At 41.8% G+C, this 12,917-nt stretch overlaps 1 protein-coding gene across 6 annotated transcripts in view; it reads left to right on the top strand.

Annotated features, from left to right (window-relative positions):
• Positions 1–12,917, top strand: part of YLPM1 (YLP motif containing 1) — a 34,326-nt gene that overhangs the window by 5,685 nt on the left and 15,724 nt on the right. For 5 of the 6 annotated variants that reach the window (XR_010364427.1, XM_064423831.1, XM_064423830.1 and 2 more), the window contains exons 2-7: positions 437–673; positions 1,589–1,783; positions 2,934–3,676; positions 4,502–6,808; positions 9,148–9,253; positions 11,753–11,996. Coding sequence is in view for 5 of the 6 variants with exons in the window: in XM_064423831.1 (XP_064279901.1) it covers positions 437–673; positions 1,589–1,783; positions 2,934–3,676; positions 4,502–6,808; positions 9,148–9,253; positions 11,753–11,996 (3,832 nt within the window). In the remaining variant the exon portion in view is untranslated. Of the gene's footprint in view, positions 1–436; positions 674–1,588; positions 1,784–2,933; positions 3,677–4,501; positions 6,809–9,147; positions 9,254–11,515; positions 11,997–12,917 lie in introns of all 6 variants that reach the window. The other variant, XM_064423829.1, reaches the window with a different exon arrangement.

Here is a 12,917-nt window from a genome sequence, read left to right as displayed (position 1 = left end):
TTTCAGTCTACTTGATGTCTGTGTTCTTCGTTCATCCTCTTCATCTCTTCTGTACATTTCCTTCTTTTTATCTTTACTGTGGTTCTTAGTTATAAAAAGCTCTAAAACCCATAACCATGGTACTTATAGCATGTCTTTAGTAATTTTGCTTATTATTGCCTGTGCTCCAGATTTTTGTTAGTATTGTTTGCTATAGTTATACAATAGTAAGCTTGTTGGGGTAAAAAGTAAATTCTATTGTGGGTTCTGTGCATCACATAATGGTTTATGAATTTTTATTTCATTTTCTGACATCCATTGCAGTACTGTTGCTGAAAAAGTGAGTTTTTCCTCAAAACAGTTTTTAAAACTTTTCTACAGTATGATTCTAGTGGCTACCATTAATGATTTTCTATTGTTTTTCTTGTGAAACTTAGAAAATCTATGTCTGTTACAGGAACAGCAGCAATACTGGTACCAGCAGCACCTGCTTAGCCTGCAGCAAAGGGCAAAAGCCCATGCTCAGGGGCAGCAGCAGATGAAAAGTCCAGTAGTGAAGGATGAGCAGAGAGCAAAGTCTGAAGAAGAGAAAATGAGTGCTTCAACTCAGCAGTCTGAACCTCCTCCTCTTAATGAATCCCTGCCTCCAGCATCCAAAGAAGATGAGTCTTCTCTTACCTCTGCTGAAACTCAGGTAGGCTTTGTAAAGTGATGCCACTCCATTTGTGTCCTAGACGAGCCAAAACCTCAGGAAAATTAATGCCATCAAATTCTCTTCTATACTTCATAACAATAACTAAATGTTTTGAAGCGGTCTTTAAAAAACATTTGCTAAAGCTGCACCAGTTAGAAAATACACTTCTTGCATATAAAATTGTATATCCACCAACACGTGCACCAAGCAAGTCTGAGCTGACTCCCCTGCACCATCCACAACGTTGACATCTTTGTCTGTGAGATCACCTCATGATATCAGAGTGCAAAACCAGGTAGGCACTCAGCAGTTGAGGAATGCTATGTTTAAGACACTATTTCTTAATTTCTCTCTGTCACTTTGTGAATTCTGGGTCCCCTTCTCTCTGTGTGTTAGAATTGGCCTGAAAGCAAGGAATTTTGCACAGAGGTTTTTTTCATCATCATGCTCAGTAACAGTTACTGTATAATAGATGGAGGTCATGGTTGATGTTTGAACAGTATGTGCTCCACTTTAACTTACAGCAAGAAGGTTCCTACCAAGTGGTGGAAATAATGCACTTGGAGTTACTTTATCATGGAAAACCACTGTTTCTCATTACATTTGCTGTGAGCGACAGATAACAGATTTTCATTAATCTCTTTCCTGTAGGTAGTTTCTTTATGTATGAATAACCTAATTGCCATCAGCCTAACCTTTAGATTAGACTGTTCACATTAAGAAAAAATGTGTTCACATTCAGAAAAGGTGGGATTAAAATCAGCCTTCCAGAAGCTGTGTGTGGCTGGAACACTGAAATAGAGTGATAAAGTAAGGAACAGTGAGAAAGTTCCTGTAAAATGGGTAGTGACCCAGTGTATTTTTTTCTGACAGAAGCAACTTTCCTTTGTTTATACTATTTGCCTTTTTCTGTAGCTCAATATTGAACCTCCTGATGACCCTGAGGAGGATCTGAGATTGCAGCAGTTGCAAGCAGCAGCAGCTCAATGGCAGCAGCACCCCCATCAGCGGGTTGGGTTCCAGTATCAGAGAATAATGCAGAAGCACGCTCAGCTGCAGCAGATAGTACAGCAGTATCAACAGATCATGCAACAGCCTCCACACTTAGAGGTGAGACTCTAAGGAGGTGGTGTTTGATACACATCCTGGGTGACCCAGCACTCATAGTCTGCTGAAATAGTTGAATAATTTGTAATGGTTGGTTCATTTGTCTGGCTACTTTTTCTGCTTGGGTAGAAGTTTATATCCATTTTCCCTACTGTCACTCAACTTCAGAATGAAAAAAGCATTGACAGATGGTGATGAAGCTTCAGTGGGATGAAAAATACAATATTTTACACTTCTTGTAAGATTTTTTTGGGTGTATCTAGGTGATACAGCAGCAAAGCTGAACACAATATTGGATTTACTCAGCTTTGAATTTGCCACTGGAGAAACAATTCAGAAAGGTCAAGTAATTAGATGATTGCACAGAATAATTTGGAAGCTGCTCTTTTTTAAATATGTACAATGATAAATGTAGATGCCAAAAATAGACAATAAATGTAATTTAAAAAATCAGTATCTCACATTACTTTTAACTCATGTAATCAGTTGAAACCAGTATTGTGACCTTTAAGCTTTTAAGTAGAAGTTCATTATTGTATTAGAGAGTTGTCAACTCTTAGTGGGTTGGAAGAATTTGTACATTAAGCATTTCTTTGTAGGTTGGGGTGTCTGAGTTTGGAATTTTTTTTTTAATCTCTTTGGGCAAACCTTAAAAATCTTAAGCAAAATCAAGCCTGATATCCTTACGTAATGAAAGACAGAACTTGAAAGAAGCTTCATTTGTGCAAATAAGATCTGGCAAGGGCTTAGAGAAAAATAATTGCAGACTGCTGAGGCAGTTCTGAGCAGGTTAATAGCAAAAACTGAAACCTTGAGAAATAGTCACATAATGTATATATGTGAAGATTGATTTGAGCTTTAGCCATTGTTAGGATGCAGTAATAATACAGTTTATACAAATTATAGGTTTCTTCAGCTGTCCTGTTGAAGTCTTCTATACATAGATATAGTATACAGTCATAAAATATACAAATTTTCACAATGTCTTTAGATGTCACTGTTGGTGTTTGCTTTTGTTTCGGTGTGGTTCTTCCTCAGGCTTGAGGCCAAGTCATCAGAAATTGTGATATTACAAGTGATACTGAAATACATGGCTCTGAGAGTAACTGACTATCAAAGGTATTTTGAACCTATTGTTGTCATCTCGTTGCAGACAATGTCAGTGGACATGCAGCTGCGACATTATGAGGCACAGCAAAAACAGTTCCAGCAGCTTCATAAAGACTGGGAGCGATCAATGAACCAGCAGTGGCAGCATCAGCTTCAAACCTACCCTCACAAAGACCAGCTTCAAGAGTATGAGAAGCAGTGGAAAGCATGGGATGAACAGATGAAGGTTACTCAGTCACATCTGCAGGAAAAGGTGACCTCACTCCAAAATCTGAAGAATCAATATCCTGCAAATGTTTCACTGCCACCTCCATTTATTCCATATTCCCAAACTGGTCAAGGTGGCATTCCTATTATGCCTCCAACTTTACCTTCAACTACACCACCACTGGTCCCCCCACCTCTCTCTTCTGTTTCTCAGTTATCCAATTCCTCTGTCCCTTCAGGATCCAGTTCTCAAAGCAGTCAAGCTACTGAAACACCGAGGCCAGCTCTCCTTCCCACCCCTGGTACCTATGCATCAAAAATAGCTAGTTCAACTAGCTATTCACCTTACCATTCTCAAGTAGGTTCATCCTTTGGCTCATCTGATCACGGAAAGTCTCAAGGTCATCTTAGTAAACAAACTGTAAATATCTCATCTGAACAACAGTGTGGGGAACTGAAAGGCACTTCTGCAGTGTCTTCGACACACACACCTATTGTGCAGGATAAACCAGTGAGGTCAGGTGGATTGCTTCCAGATCCTCCCAGATCAGCACGTTTTGAAGGCCCTAGAGGCCCTAGGTAAGAATGTTTTTGTTGGTTTATACATATTCCAGGCTACAAGATTTTCAGTGATTTATTAAGAAATGAAATATGTATCTTTTTCTCAAATCTTTTTGAGGTTGTGGGAAGGGTGTATTTGTTCAGTGGAGGTTTTGTTTTTAATGTATGTACACCATGCTCTCTGTATTTATATTTTTAAAGCAAGGATACATAGATGTCTTTCACGTGAGCATAATCTAGAGTAGTTTGCCCTTTTTTTTTTTTTTTTTTTTGGTAAAGTTAAAGTGTTTGGGATTGCTGCCCCTTTTCATTCTCAAAGACACAATGCTCCTTCTTTGAAAATAGGAAAGCTGCTGTAAATATTTGATATGTCTCTGCTGATTTTATACCTGCTATATAATTTAATCCAAGATCTTGTTTTTTGAATGTTGTTCTTTAATACATGATATCAGGGTGCAAAAACAGCATCTGTTCTATCTGCTCATTAGTTCGAGATGGGTTGGTGTGATGTCTGCTGAGTCAAAGGGCAGTGGTGTTCTGTTCAATTGTTTCTATCCTTGCATACTCTGCTAGACTTTACAGTAATGTCTTCAATGTTATTCCCCTTCTCTTTTCTGGCTGACATATCTCTAGAAGCCCTTCTTGGAACTCTTTGCATCCCTTGCACAGTTCAGCTTCAGCCATGCTTTGGCCTTCCTGACTCCTGCAGTAATGTACAACTGTGAATCCCAAACATCTAAGCAACTTGACTTTAGACATGAGTTCTCTATTTTTGTGAAATTAATCTATAGGACTTTCATATGACATGTTCATTTGAAAAAATTTCTACTGTGTCATCTGTAGATTTGATGGACCTCGAGGAAGAGGATATGACAAATTTGAAGGCTCAAGACAGAGAGGACCTCGTTTTGACTCCCAGCGCTCAGAAGGATACAGGTCACGTTTTGACCGGCAGAATACAGATGGACAGTCTTCAAGCAGATGGGGCTCTATCCCACGAGGACCAGCAGGACAATTTTATACAACGAATGCATCACATGGACACGGTTCCCGACCTAGTGGTCCACGGTGGATGGGGCCCAGGCCTCATTTGGGACAGCAGCAGCAGCAGACACAGGTAGACTCACAGTCAGAAAGCAAAGAACCTTTTACAGACACAGCTGGTGATCAGCAGTCTGTAAGCAGAACTGAATCTACTCCTGACGCACAGAGTGCAGGTCCCATTGAGCCAAATGAGGACCTGACAGACACTCAACAGGAGCCATCCAAACCTGAAGTCAAAGAACCTAGTTCAGACCCTCCTAAAAAGTGGACATGGAGTTCACATGATCCCAACCAGCAAGTAGAAGAGCCCAAGGCACCCACCCCACCTATTCAGAACCAGGATACAGTAACCTCTGCAACAGGAAATCAGGATTTGGATTCATCAGATGGCCAGTTGACTGCTTCAGATAACACTGAGGGCCTACCTGGACCAGAAAGCAGAGGAAAAGGGCCATTCATGCATGAAGACAGAGGAAAGGGACCAGGAGGCAGAGGAAGGGGCCGTGGCAGAGGGCAGGGGGATGGCCGTGGCTGGGGAATGGGCCGTGGCCGGGGAATGGGAAGGATGGATGGTGGCCGAGGAATGGGAAGGATGGACGGTGGCTGGGGAATGGGCAGGATGGATGATGGCCATGGCCGGGGAATGGGCAGGATGGACGATGGCCGTGGTAGAGGGTATGTATACAGAGGCAGAGGGCAGGCTAGGCAGCCCTCCATCCGTGGCAGAGGAGTGTTCAGGAGAGCCGGCAGCAGGGAGAGGATGCCTGAGAGACGGTCAGGCAGCAGGGAGAGGATGCCAGATGGACAGTCAGGCAACCGAGACAGGGGGCTGGGACGCTCAGATAGCCATGAGAGGGTATTCTCTAACCGAGACAGAGAGCTGCCTGGGCGGACAGGCAGCTGGGATAGGGGACGGGCAGGAAGCCGGGAGAGAGGCCTGGTCAGACGGGCCTCTAGCCGGGAGAGGGAGCCCATGCGGCGGGCAGGCAGCCGGGAGAGAGAGCCCCTGCGGCGGGCAGGCAGCCGGGAGAGGGTCCCCGTCAGGCGGGCAGGCAGCCGGGAGAGGGTCCCCATCAGGCGGGCAGGTAGCCGGGAGAGGGACCTGGTCAGGCGCGCAGGTAGCCGGGAGAGGTGTCCCATCAGAAGGGGAGATAGCCATGAGAGGGAAGCAGGAAGATCTGAAACAGGCAATATGGGTAAACCCATTCACCTAGGTGATGACCCTGACAAATTGCCTCCATACCATCGAGATGAAACATTCAGGGGTTCTTGGAGTCATGAAGATGATACAATGCAGGAGGAATTTCCTTTAGATAGTCAAGATGACCCGTCTTTGGAGCATGAGCAATTGGATGAGTGGGAAAGAGAACAATACTGGAGAGATCACAACTCTGATTATCAGGATGATTCTGTACATGCATATGACAGAGATGACAGGTTGCAATCCCACCATTCACTGCCTCCGTTGTCTCCCCTACCACCACTACCTCCTTTATCGTCTGATCACGACAGACGAGATTCATGGTGGGATGACTGGAAAAGGCCAAGAGAAAGGGAACTAGAGAGAGATCTAGATAGAACTGGAAGATCCTCAGATATTTATGATCAAGATTTAGACAAAGAATGGGATAGAGACTGGGACATGAGACCTATGGATGACAGAGAAATGGGGAATCGTGACCTGGATATCCCCCCTCTGCCACCATTACCACCCCTTCCACCTCTGGACAGGTATCGTGAAGATAGGTGGAGGGATGATAGGAACAGAGATCATTATGACAGAGATCTCCGAGACAGGGGGGAGCTTAGGATTCGAGAATATCCTGAGAGATACGACACATGGCGGGAGAAGCAAGACTACCTTCCTGAAAGGACTGACTGGGAGAGGGAACGGTTGTCGGATAGGTGGTATCCAGACGATGGAGAGAGACTGCGGACTTTGGATGACCACTCAGATCCATCCCTTCCTCCCCCTTCACATTCCTCTGATATGCTGGGAGCAGATTCAAACCTGGACTCTGACCAGTCCTTGGGAGGAGTGATGGTCCTAAGCCAAAGACAACATGAGATAATTCTGAAGGCTGCCCAGGAGCTCAAAATGCTTCGGTGAGTTGCCTCCTTCTGTGATTTTGAATAAGAATCCCATTCTGTGGGATCCATTTGAATCAACACAGTAATGGCTTCATTTCTTTTACCCACAGCATGATAGTAGGAGCTCATGTGGAACAAGTTATTTGGAGTATCTTTACCACAGTTTTTGTAGATGGAGGTTTTTTTTATTAAATAGATTATTGTCCTTTTCCCTGTGAATATGGTGCTCCCTGTATGTTACTTTCCAGGAAGAGATCTGTCCAATCACCCGACCAATCTTTTTGTTATCCTCAAATAAACTTGTGGATAATTGCTTTTCAGTATTTTTGGTGGTATCAGATGAGCTTAATGATAATTGCTTTGTAGTACTTACCCCTCAAGACCTACATTAATGTGGTTCTTAAGACTTATTTTTTTTATATTGCTCACTTTTAAGTTAAAACACAGGTGGGTTTTTGTTCATTTGTTTGGTTTTTTTACAGAGTTTCCTCATTTGAAACCCAGTATTGTCAGTGAACAATTTTGTCAAATTTGGTTGATCTTAAGTTCTGGGAATCAGCATAAAAGGAGTGATATAAGAATGGGGAGGGTATAAATGCAAGGGTTCATCAAGACCGCATTTTTAGAAAGCAGCTGCTAGACGTCCTAAGGCTTTAAGAAGTGTTGATTATGAAATTAGTAATAGGAGAGATGGGGCTGTATGAGGATTTCAACAACCTAATCTAATGAAAGGAAGGCTGGAACTAGATGATTTTTGAGGCCCCTTCCAAACCAATCCATTTCAAGATAGAGATGTTTTGCCCCTTTCTTTAGGCTATTTTGTTTTCAGATTTGTAAGATTGCTGAGCACCTGTCCCATATAGAAGGTCTTGGATGCATGCCAAAATGCAAGAAAAATAATTTTTTTAAAGGAAGAACTTTAATTCCTAATAATTTAATGATTTACTGCAATTTTATTAATTCAATAGTGTTATTAACTGTGAAATCTGTGTTATAAAATAGTATTTGCTAAAAGTTTGCAGTAATGTTCTTTTCAGCTTCCTGACTTTCCCATTGCCTCAGTTGCCCAGCATATGTTTTGCTTTTTATTGTGACTAGCTGCAGGTCAGTCACTTAGGCTAAGGACCATAGTTTGGGAATCACTACAAGAGAAATTTATTAGGGCTTAAATAATTTAAACTTAGTCACTAAAATGTTTTATGTAAAAAGTAGTTATATATACATCTTTCAAAGCCTGTGAAAAGGGGAAATATAAACATGATACTGATTTTTAATAGAATATTAGGGTAATCTTCAAATTAGTTATTTCTCATTAGGTTCTTATAGGCAGATGTTTTAAGTCTGAACAGTAGGAACAACTTTATGGAGATTGCTTATTAATTTTTATGGGGATTTTTTGAGTCAAGAGTTATACCAGTAGTGTGGTACATAACTGCTTTCATCTCCAAAACTAAAGTCTTCATCTGGCTTTGCTTTTATTGTGTGTAAAACAGCATGGTCTCAGCTGCAGACTGTTCTGTATTTGTGATCTAGTGTAGTGCCCAGTTTACTCTTTTGTATTTACAAAACCCTGAGGATTCTTTTCTTTGAGCTAAGTTTCCCTTCTGCTGAACACTGAACAGATGCATTACTGGTTAGGGTGGTTTCTGTGACGTCTTCTTACAGAGGCATCCCATTCCTAGTTGTCATTTAGAAACTGCTTCAATACACAAAGTTATTAGCAATTGAAAAACCTAGATTAAAAATTGCTAACAAAAACTGAAGGGAAAGGAAATCATGTTCACTAGAACTTTGTAATCCAGTGATGTAGTACTCACAGCTGAACCAGAGCTCTGCTCTGTAGACTATGTATTGGTTGTATATTAAATAGCATTTTGATATATAAACCAAAGAAGCAAAAGTTAGACTCACTGTTTGGCTTTTTATATATTGGAATCTCTTGTGCTTTGTTGGCCTCAGTCCTGTTACCATGTGAACCAGAGCAAGTTACTGAGAGCACTTAGGCATGCCTTTCCAAGGGGTTTCTTGCTTGCAGAAGGTGTTGACAGAAGCCAAAAATCCAGCTTTTCTCTTTACTGTTCAAATGGAGTGGTTCTGGCAAAGCACAGCCACATGTCTCAGGAAACTTGTGATCAAAAAGCATGCAGCTCATTCACTAAATGCCTCCATGGTTAGGTGGATGTGAAACAGGAATTTCTGAGTCAGAGCATTGGCCATGTAAAGCCTGCTGTCCTTTTCTTCTTTTGGCTTTGTCTCTGATGCTAGTGTAATGTGTGTTCTCACATGAGCATGGATTTCTTTAATTTTTCATTTAAGCTATAGACTGATAACACTTTCTTATGATGCATGTGCAGGGAGCAAAAAGAACAGCTACAGAAGTTGAAGGAGTTCAAACCTGACATTTCCACCCAAGAGTCTCCAAGATCACAGAACACAAGCACAAGGCCGGGTGCCTTTCAGGTAAATTCATCTTACACTGATAACATGTTGGTAGTGATTACTGTTTATGTATGTTGAACCAGTTCTACACACTGATGGTCAAATTTCTCTGTGGAATGTGTCCCCAGTAATGCTTAAAACCTTAGCTATCTTCTGTTGAGGCAAAACAACTTCTTTGTTTCTTTAAATTTTCAGAAGCATTTTCTACTCAGTCTGTTGCAGCAGACCTCTGGTTAGGGGTGGAAATGAGCCACGACACAGACTCATTTAACAATGTGAAAAGGGTCCCAGTTTATTCTTCTTTACAGCTTAGCCATCCTGACTCCAACTACAGCAAACTCCTGCTGTTGGCTTCTCTGACAGACTCTGACTGCTGGCTATTTCCTGCTGGAATTCGACTGCAAGTATTTCCTTGCTGCCTCTGACTGCAGGCTTTTACCTAGCTCAGCTATGACTGCAGGCTCCAACAGCAGGCTCCAGCTCTATCAGACCCAGACTGACCTCACAGCAGATCTTTTGCAGCAGCAGCTCCCTTCCTTGTTTTGTTCTTCTTTTTGTCTCTCTGGATCATTTCTTCTTCCACAGGGCTCCTCTACCTCCTCAAGGTCCTCTTCCTCAAGGCTCTCCCTAACCAGCCAACCCATCCCTTCTAGTTACACTAACACTTACCTTTTTTAGTAAGAGCCCATTAAGGCAAGTCTGTTCTTCTTTGGTAATTAGTACAACTGTGATTTATCAGGGGTGAGGTCACTTGTAATCCCTTCTTCTACACCTGCAAGTCCACCATGTCTTCTGAGTATGACCCATCAGGGATGGTTGCACATGAGGTTCAGCAGTCTAGGTTCAGCAGTCTAGGGTCAGCAGTCTAGATTGCTGTGGGACAATGTGCAAAAAGAAGTGAGCTCTCCCAAAACAGGGATGTAAGGTTCACAAGAAGACCCTGTTTTTCCTTGCTTAAGTTCTTTCAATTTGCACTGCTTTTCCTGCTTCAGGAGCTATTCTACTCTTTGAAGTTGGAAAAGCTTGAGGATATGTCCATCAGAAATTGAGATATTTCAATGTAGCATGGGCATTAGTCTTCTGTTTGCTGTTTTTATTGGGAATTTTTATTACCTTCTAGAATATCATGAAGTGCATGGAAACTCATGTTTGTGTACCTCTGTCCTGTTGTGATGCAACTACTCCTCTACTGCTTAATTTCCTGTGCAGTTCTGGGAACTGTTCTCAGATGCTTATATTTGGGGTTTTTGATCATTCAGAAATGAACTGAAGTTCTGCAGTCATGCTAAGTCAGGTTTATAAATCCTTCCTAGAATGAGTAAACAACTTTGTTAAACGTGTATTGGAGAAGGTATCTGAGTTGATGTGTTCTTCATCACATTTTAACCCCAAAGTTACTCACACCAATAAATTTAGCCTTAAGGTCTTCTGGATCTGACATTTAGTCAGACCAGCCTTTTTTTGTCCCTCCATCCAGAGAAGTGCTATGCAGTGATTGAGGCACTGCAAGTTTTCTTTTTGCCTAGGTGACCTCTTGTTTACAGTGATGTTTTGTATCTCAGACTACTTCACTCATCAACTTTTGTCTTTCTTGGAATTCCTGCCTCCAGATATTTCTGCTCTGACTTTGAGTTGTTATTACAGAGCTCAGCTTTGTATCTACAACCATCCTGCAATTTTTGTTATATGTTGCTAATACGGTTGCTGGTAACTTGGCTCTGATGCTGAAAAGTCTTGTAGCGTGTGGGGTTTCTTGTGGATGTTTGGTTCATGAAGGATTTGGTTTGGTTTGGTTTTCGACTAGGCAAGACCTTCCAATTTCTTATGTTCTTCTGATACTGATTTTATTAAGGTTTTTCCAGGTATTTCTGCCCTCTGAATTTTTCCAGTGGTTTCCACAAAGAAACTGGCCTTATCAATCCTTTTACGTCTCAACAAGCTGCCTACTTTCAGATTTTCAGCCTTCACACAGACAGCAGGAATCTTTGCAGACAGCAGGAGTCTTTGGGAATAAACAGTAGACACTTTTGAACTGAGATAGGCCTACTGGAGCTAAAATTGGTAAGGTTGTTTGAAGAAAATCAGTAGTGTTTAAGCCTTCACATATGAGGAAACACAAAATTAAATCAGGCCACCAATTTTTAAAAATAGTCCTCCTACTGTAGCACCTTGATGGAGGTACTAGAAAATGTGTATGATTTGACTACCAATTGCCATTGCACATACTGAGGATGAGAGAAGGTTAGTTGACAGATCTACATTAAAAGTGCTTTCTGCATCTAGGTCTCTTCTCAGCTCTCTTCAGAGGCACCAATAGAAGCCCAAGCTATTAAACCTTCTCCTGCTGTTATTATAAAGCCTCCCGTGTTGTTCAGACAGCCCACCCCTGTGACAAGACCAAGTGCCCCACTGGCAAGGCCTACTACACCTATGACAAGGCCACACGCTCCAGTTTCTACTCCAACTACAACCCCAAGTCATGGTCAATCTTTAAAACCATCACCTTCTGCTGTGGAACAGGAACGCTGGGATGAGGACTCTTTCCATGGACTGTGGGACACAAATGAGGATAAAGGTGCAAATATGGAGTACGAGTTGTGTAAGCAGGAATCGATGATGCCTCCACCTGTCTCCTCGCCTGTGAAAGTGCCTGCCGTCCACACCTCCCTTCCATCAGCTGTACCAGTGTCCCTTTCTCCCGTTATTCCAGCAGTTCCTAAAGCACCCATCATTCAGCAAACGGTGGATTATGGCCACGGGCGAGGTGGGTATTGCAGTGTGTTGGATATGTATCAAAGAGCTAATTAATCCTCCTGACCTTTTTTTCTTGAAGGGAGTGTGCCATGCAAAGTGTGCGCGTTCTGCGCTTGATGTGTAGGCTTGTGTGCATTGGTGATGTAATGCTGAGCAGTGCAGTTACAAGGAGTCTCTAACCTTTAACCTGTTATGACTCTGAGTTTAGTGTTTTTCTTGATGCTTTTAGAAAGAGCTATTTCTTGTTGGTGAACAGTGTGTATTCCATGAATGGTGTGTAGTCATGGGTGCTTCTAATAAATACAAAGTGATGTGCTGTATTTAGGTTGATAGTGTTACTTTCCCTTAATCCCATTGTGGTGGTATGGAAATAACTGGGCTAGAAGGTACTTTGGATGGTTAGAGTTCTTAGGTGTGATTTAGTGATTTAAAACAGAATGTGGCTGGTGTTTGCATTATTTATATACTGCATAATGGGTGTGAGGTACCCTCTAGCCAGAGGGGGAGACAGAGTCTGGTTCTAAAGGGCATGCACCCTACACAGTTGTTTAACATGTATGTAAGTAGTGGAGGGCTCTGCTTTTTACTATTTAGCTTACCAAAGCTAAAATTCAACACTAGTTTTTAATAGAATTGATATCCCTCCTTTAACAGGAGTGAAATAATGTCATAAAGAAGTTCTTAAATTGTGCATTGTCATTTAAAGACTGTTTTTTCTCTCTCTAAAGTACCATAACAGGACTGGAAGCCATATCTATTCCATTAAGTAGATGTTTTACTAAAAGCTGTTGGCAAAAATGTCATTGTTGTGAGACTTTCAGTTACTATTCTTGACATTAGAGGAGCTCTGTGAGTTATTAAAACTTACAGGGCATTTTAATGTTTATCATTTTCTGACACTGCATGCTGCCTGAACTCACCTGAAAAGGCA

The sequence above is a fragment of the Passer domesticus genome, chromosome 6 (genome assembly GCF_036417665.1).
Source record: "Passer domesticus isolate bPasDom1 chromosome 6, bPasDom1.hap1, whole genome shotgun sequence".
NCBI lineage: Eukaryota > Metazoa > Chordata > Aves > Passeriformes > Passeridae > Passer > Passer domesticus.
This window is presented reverse-complemented; position numbering and strand designations above follow the sequence as displayed.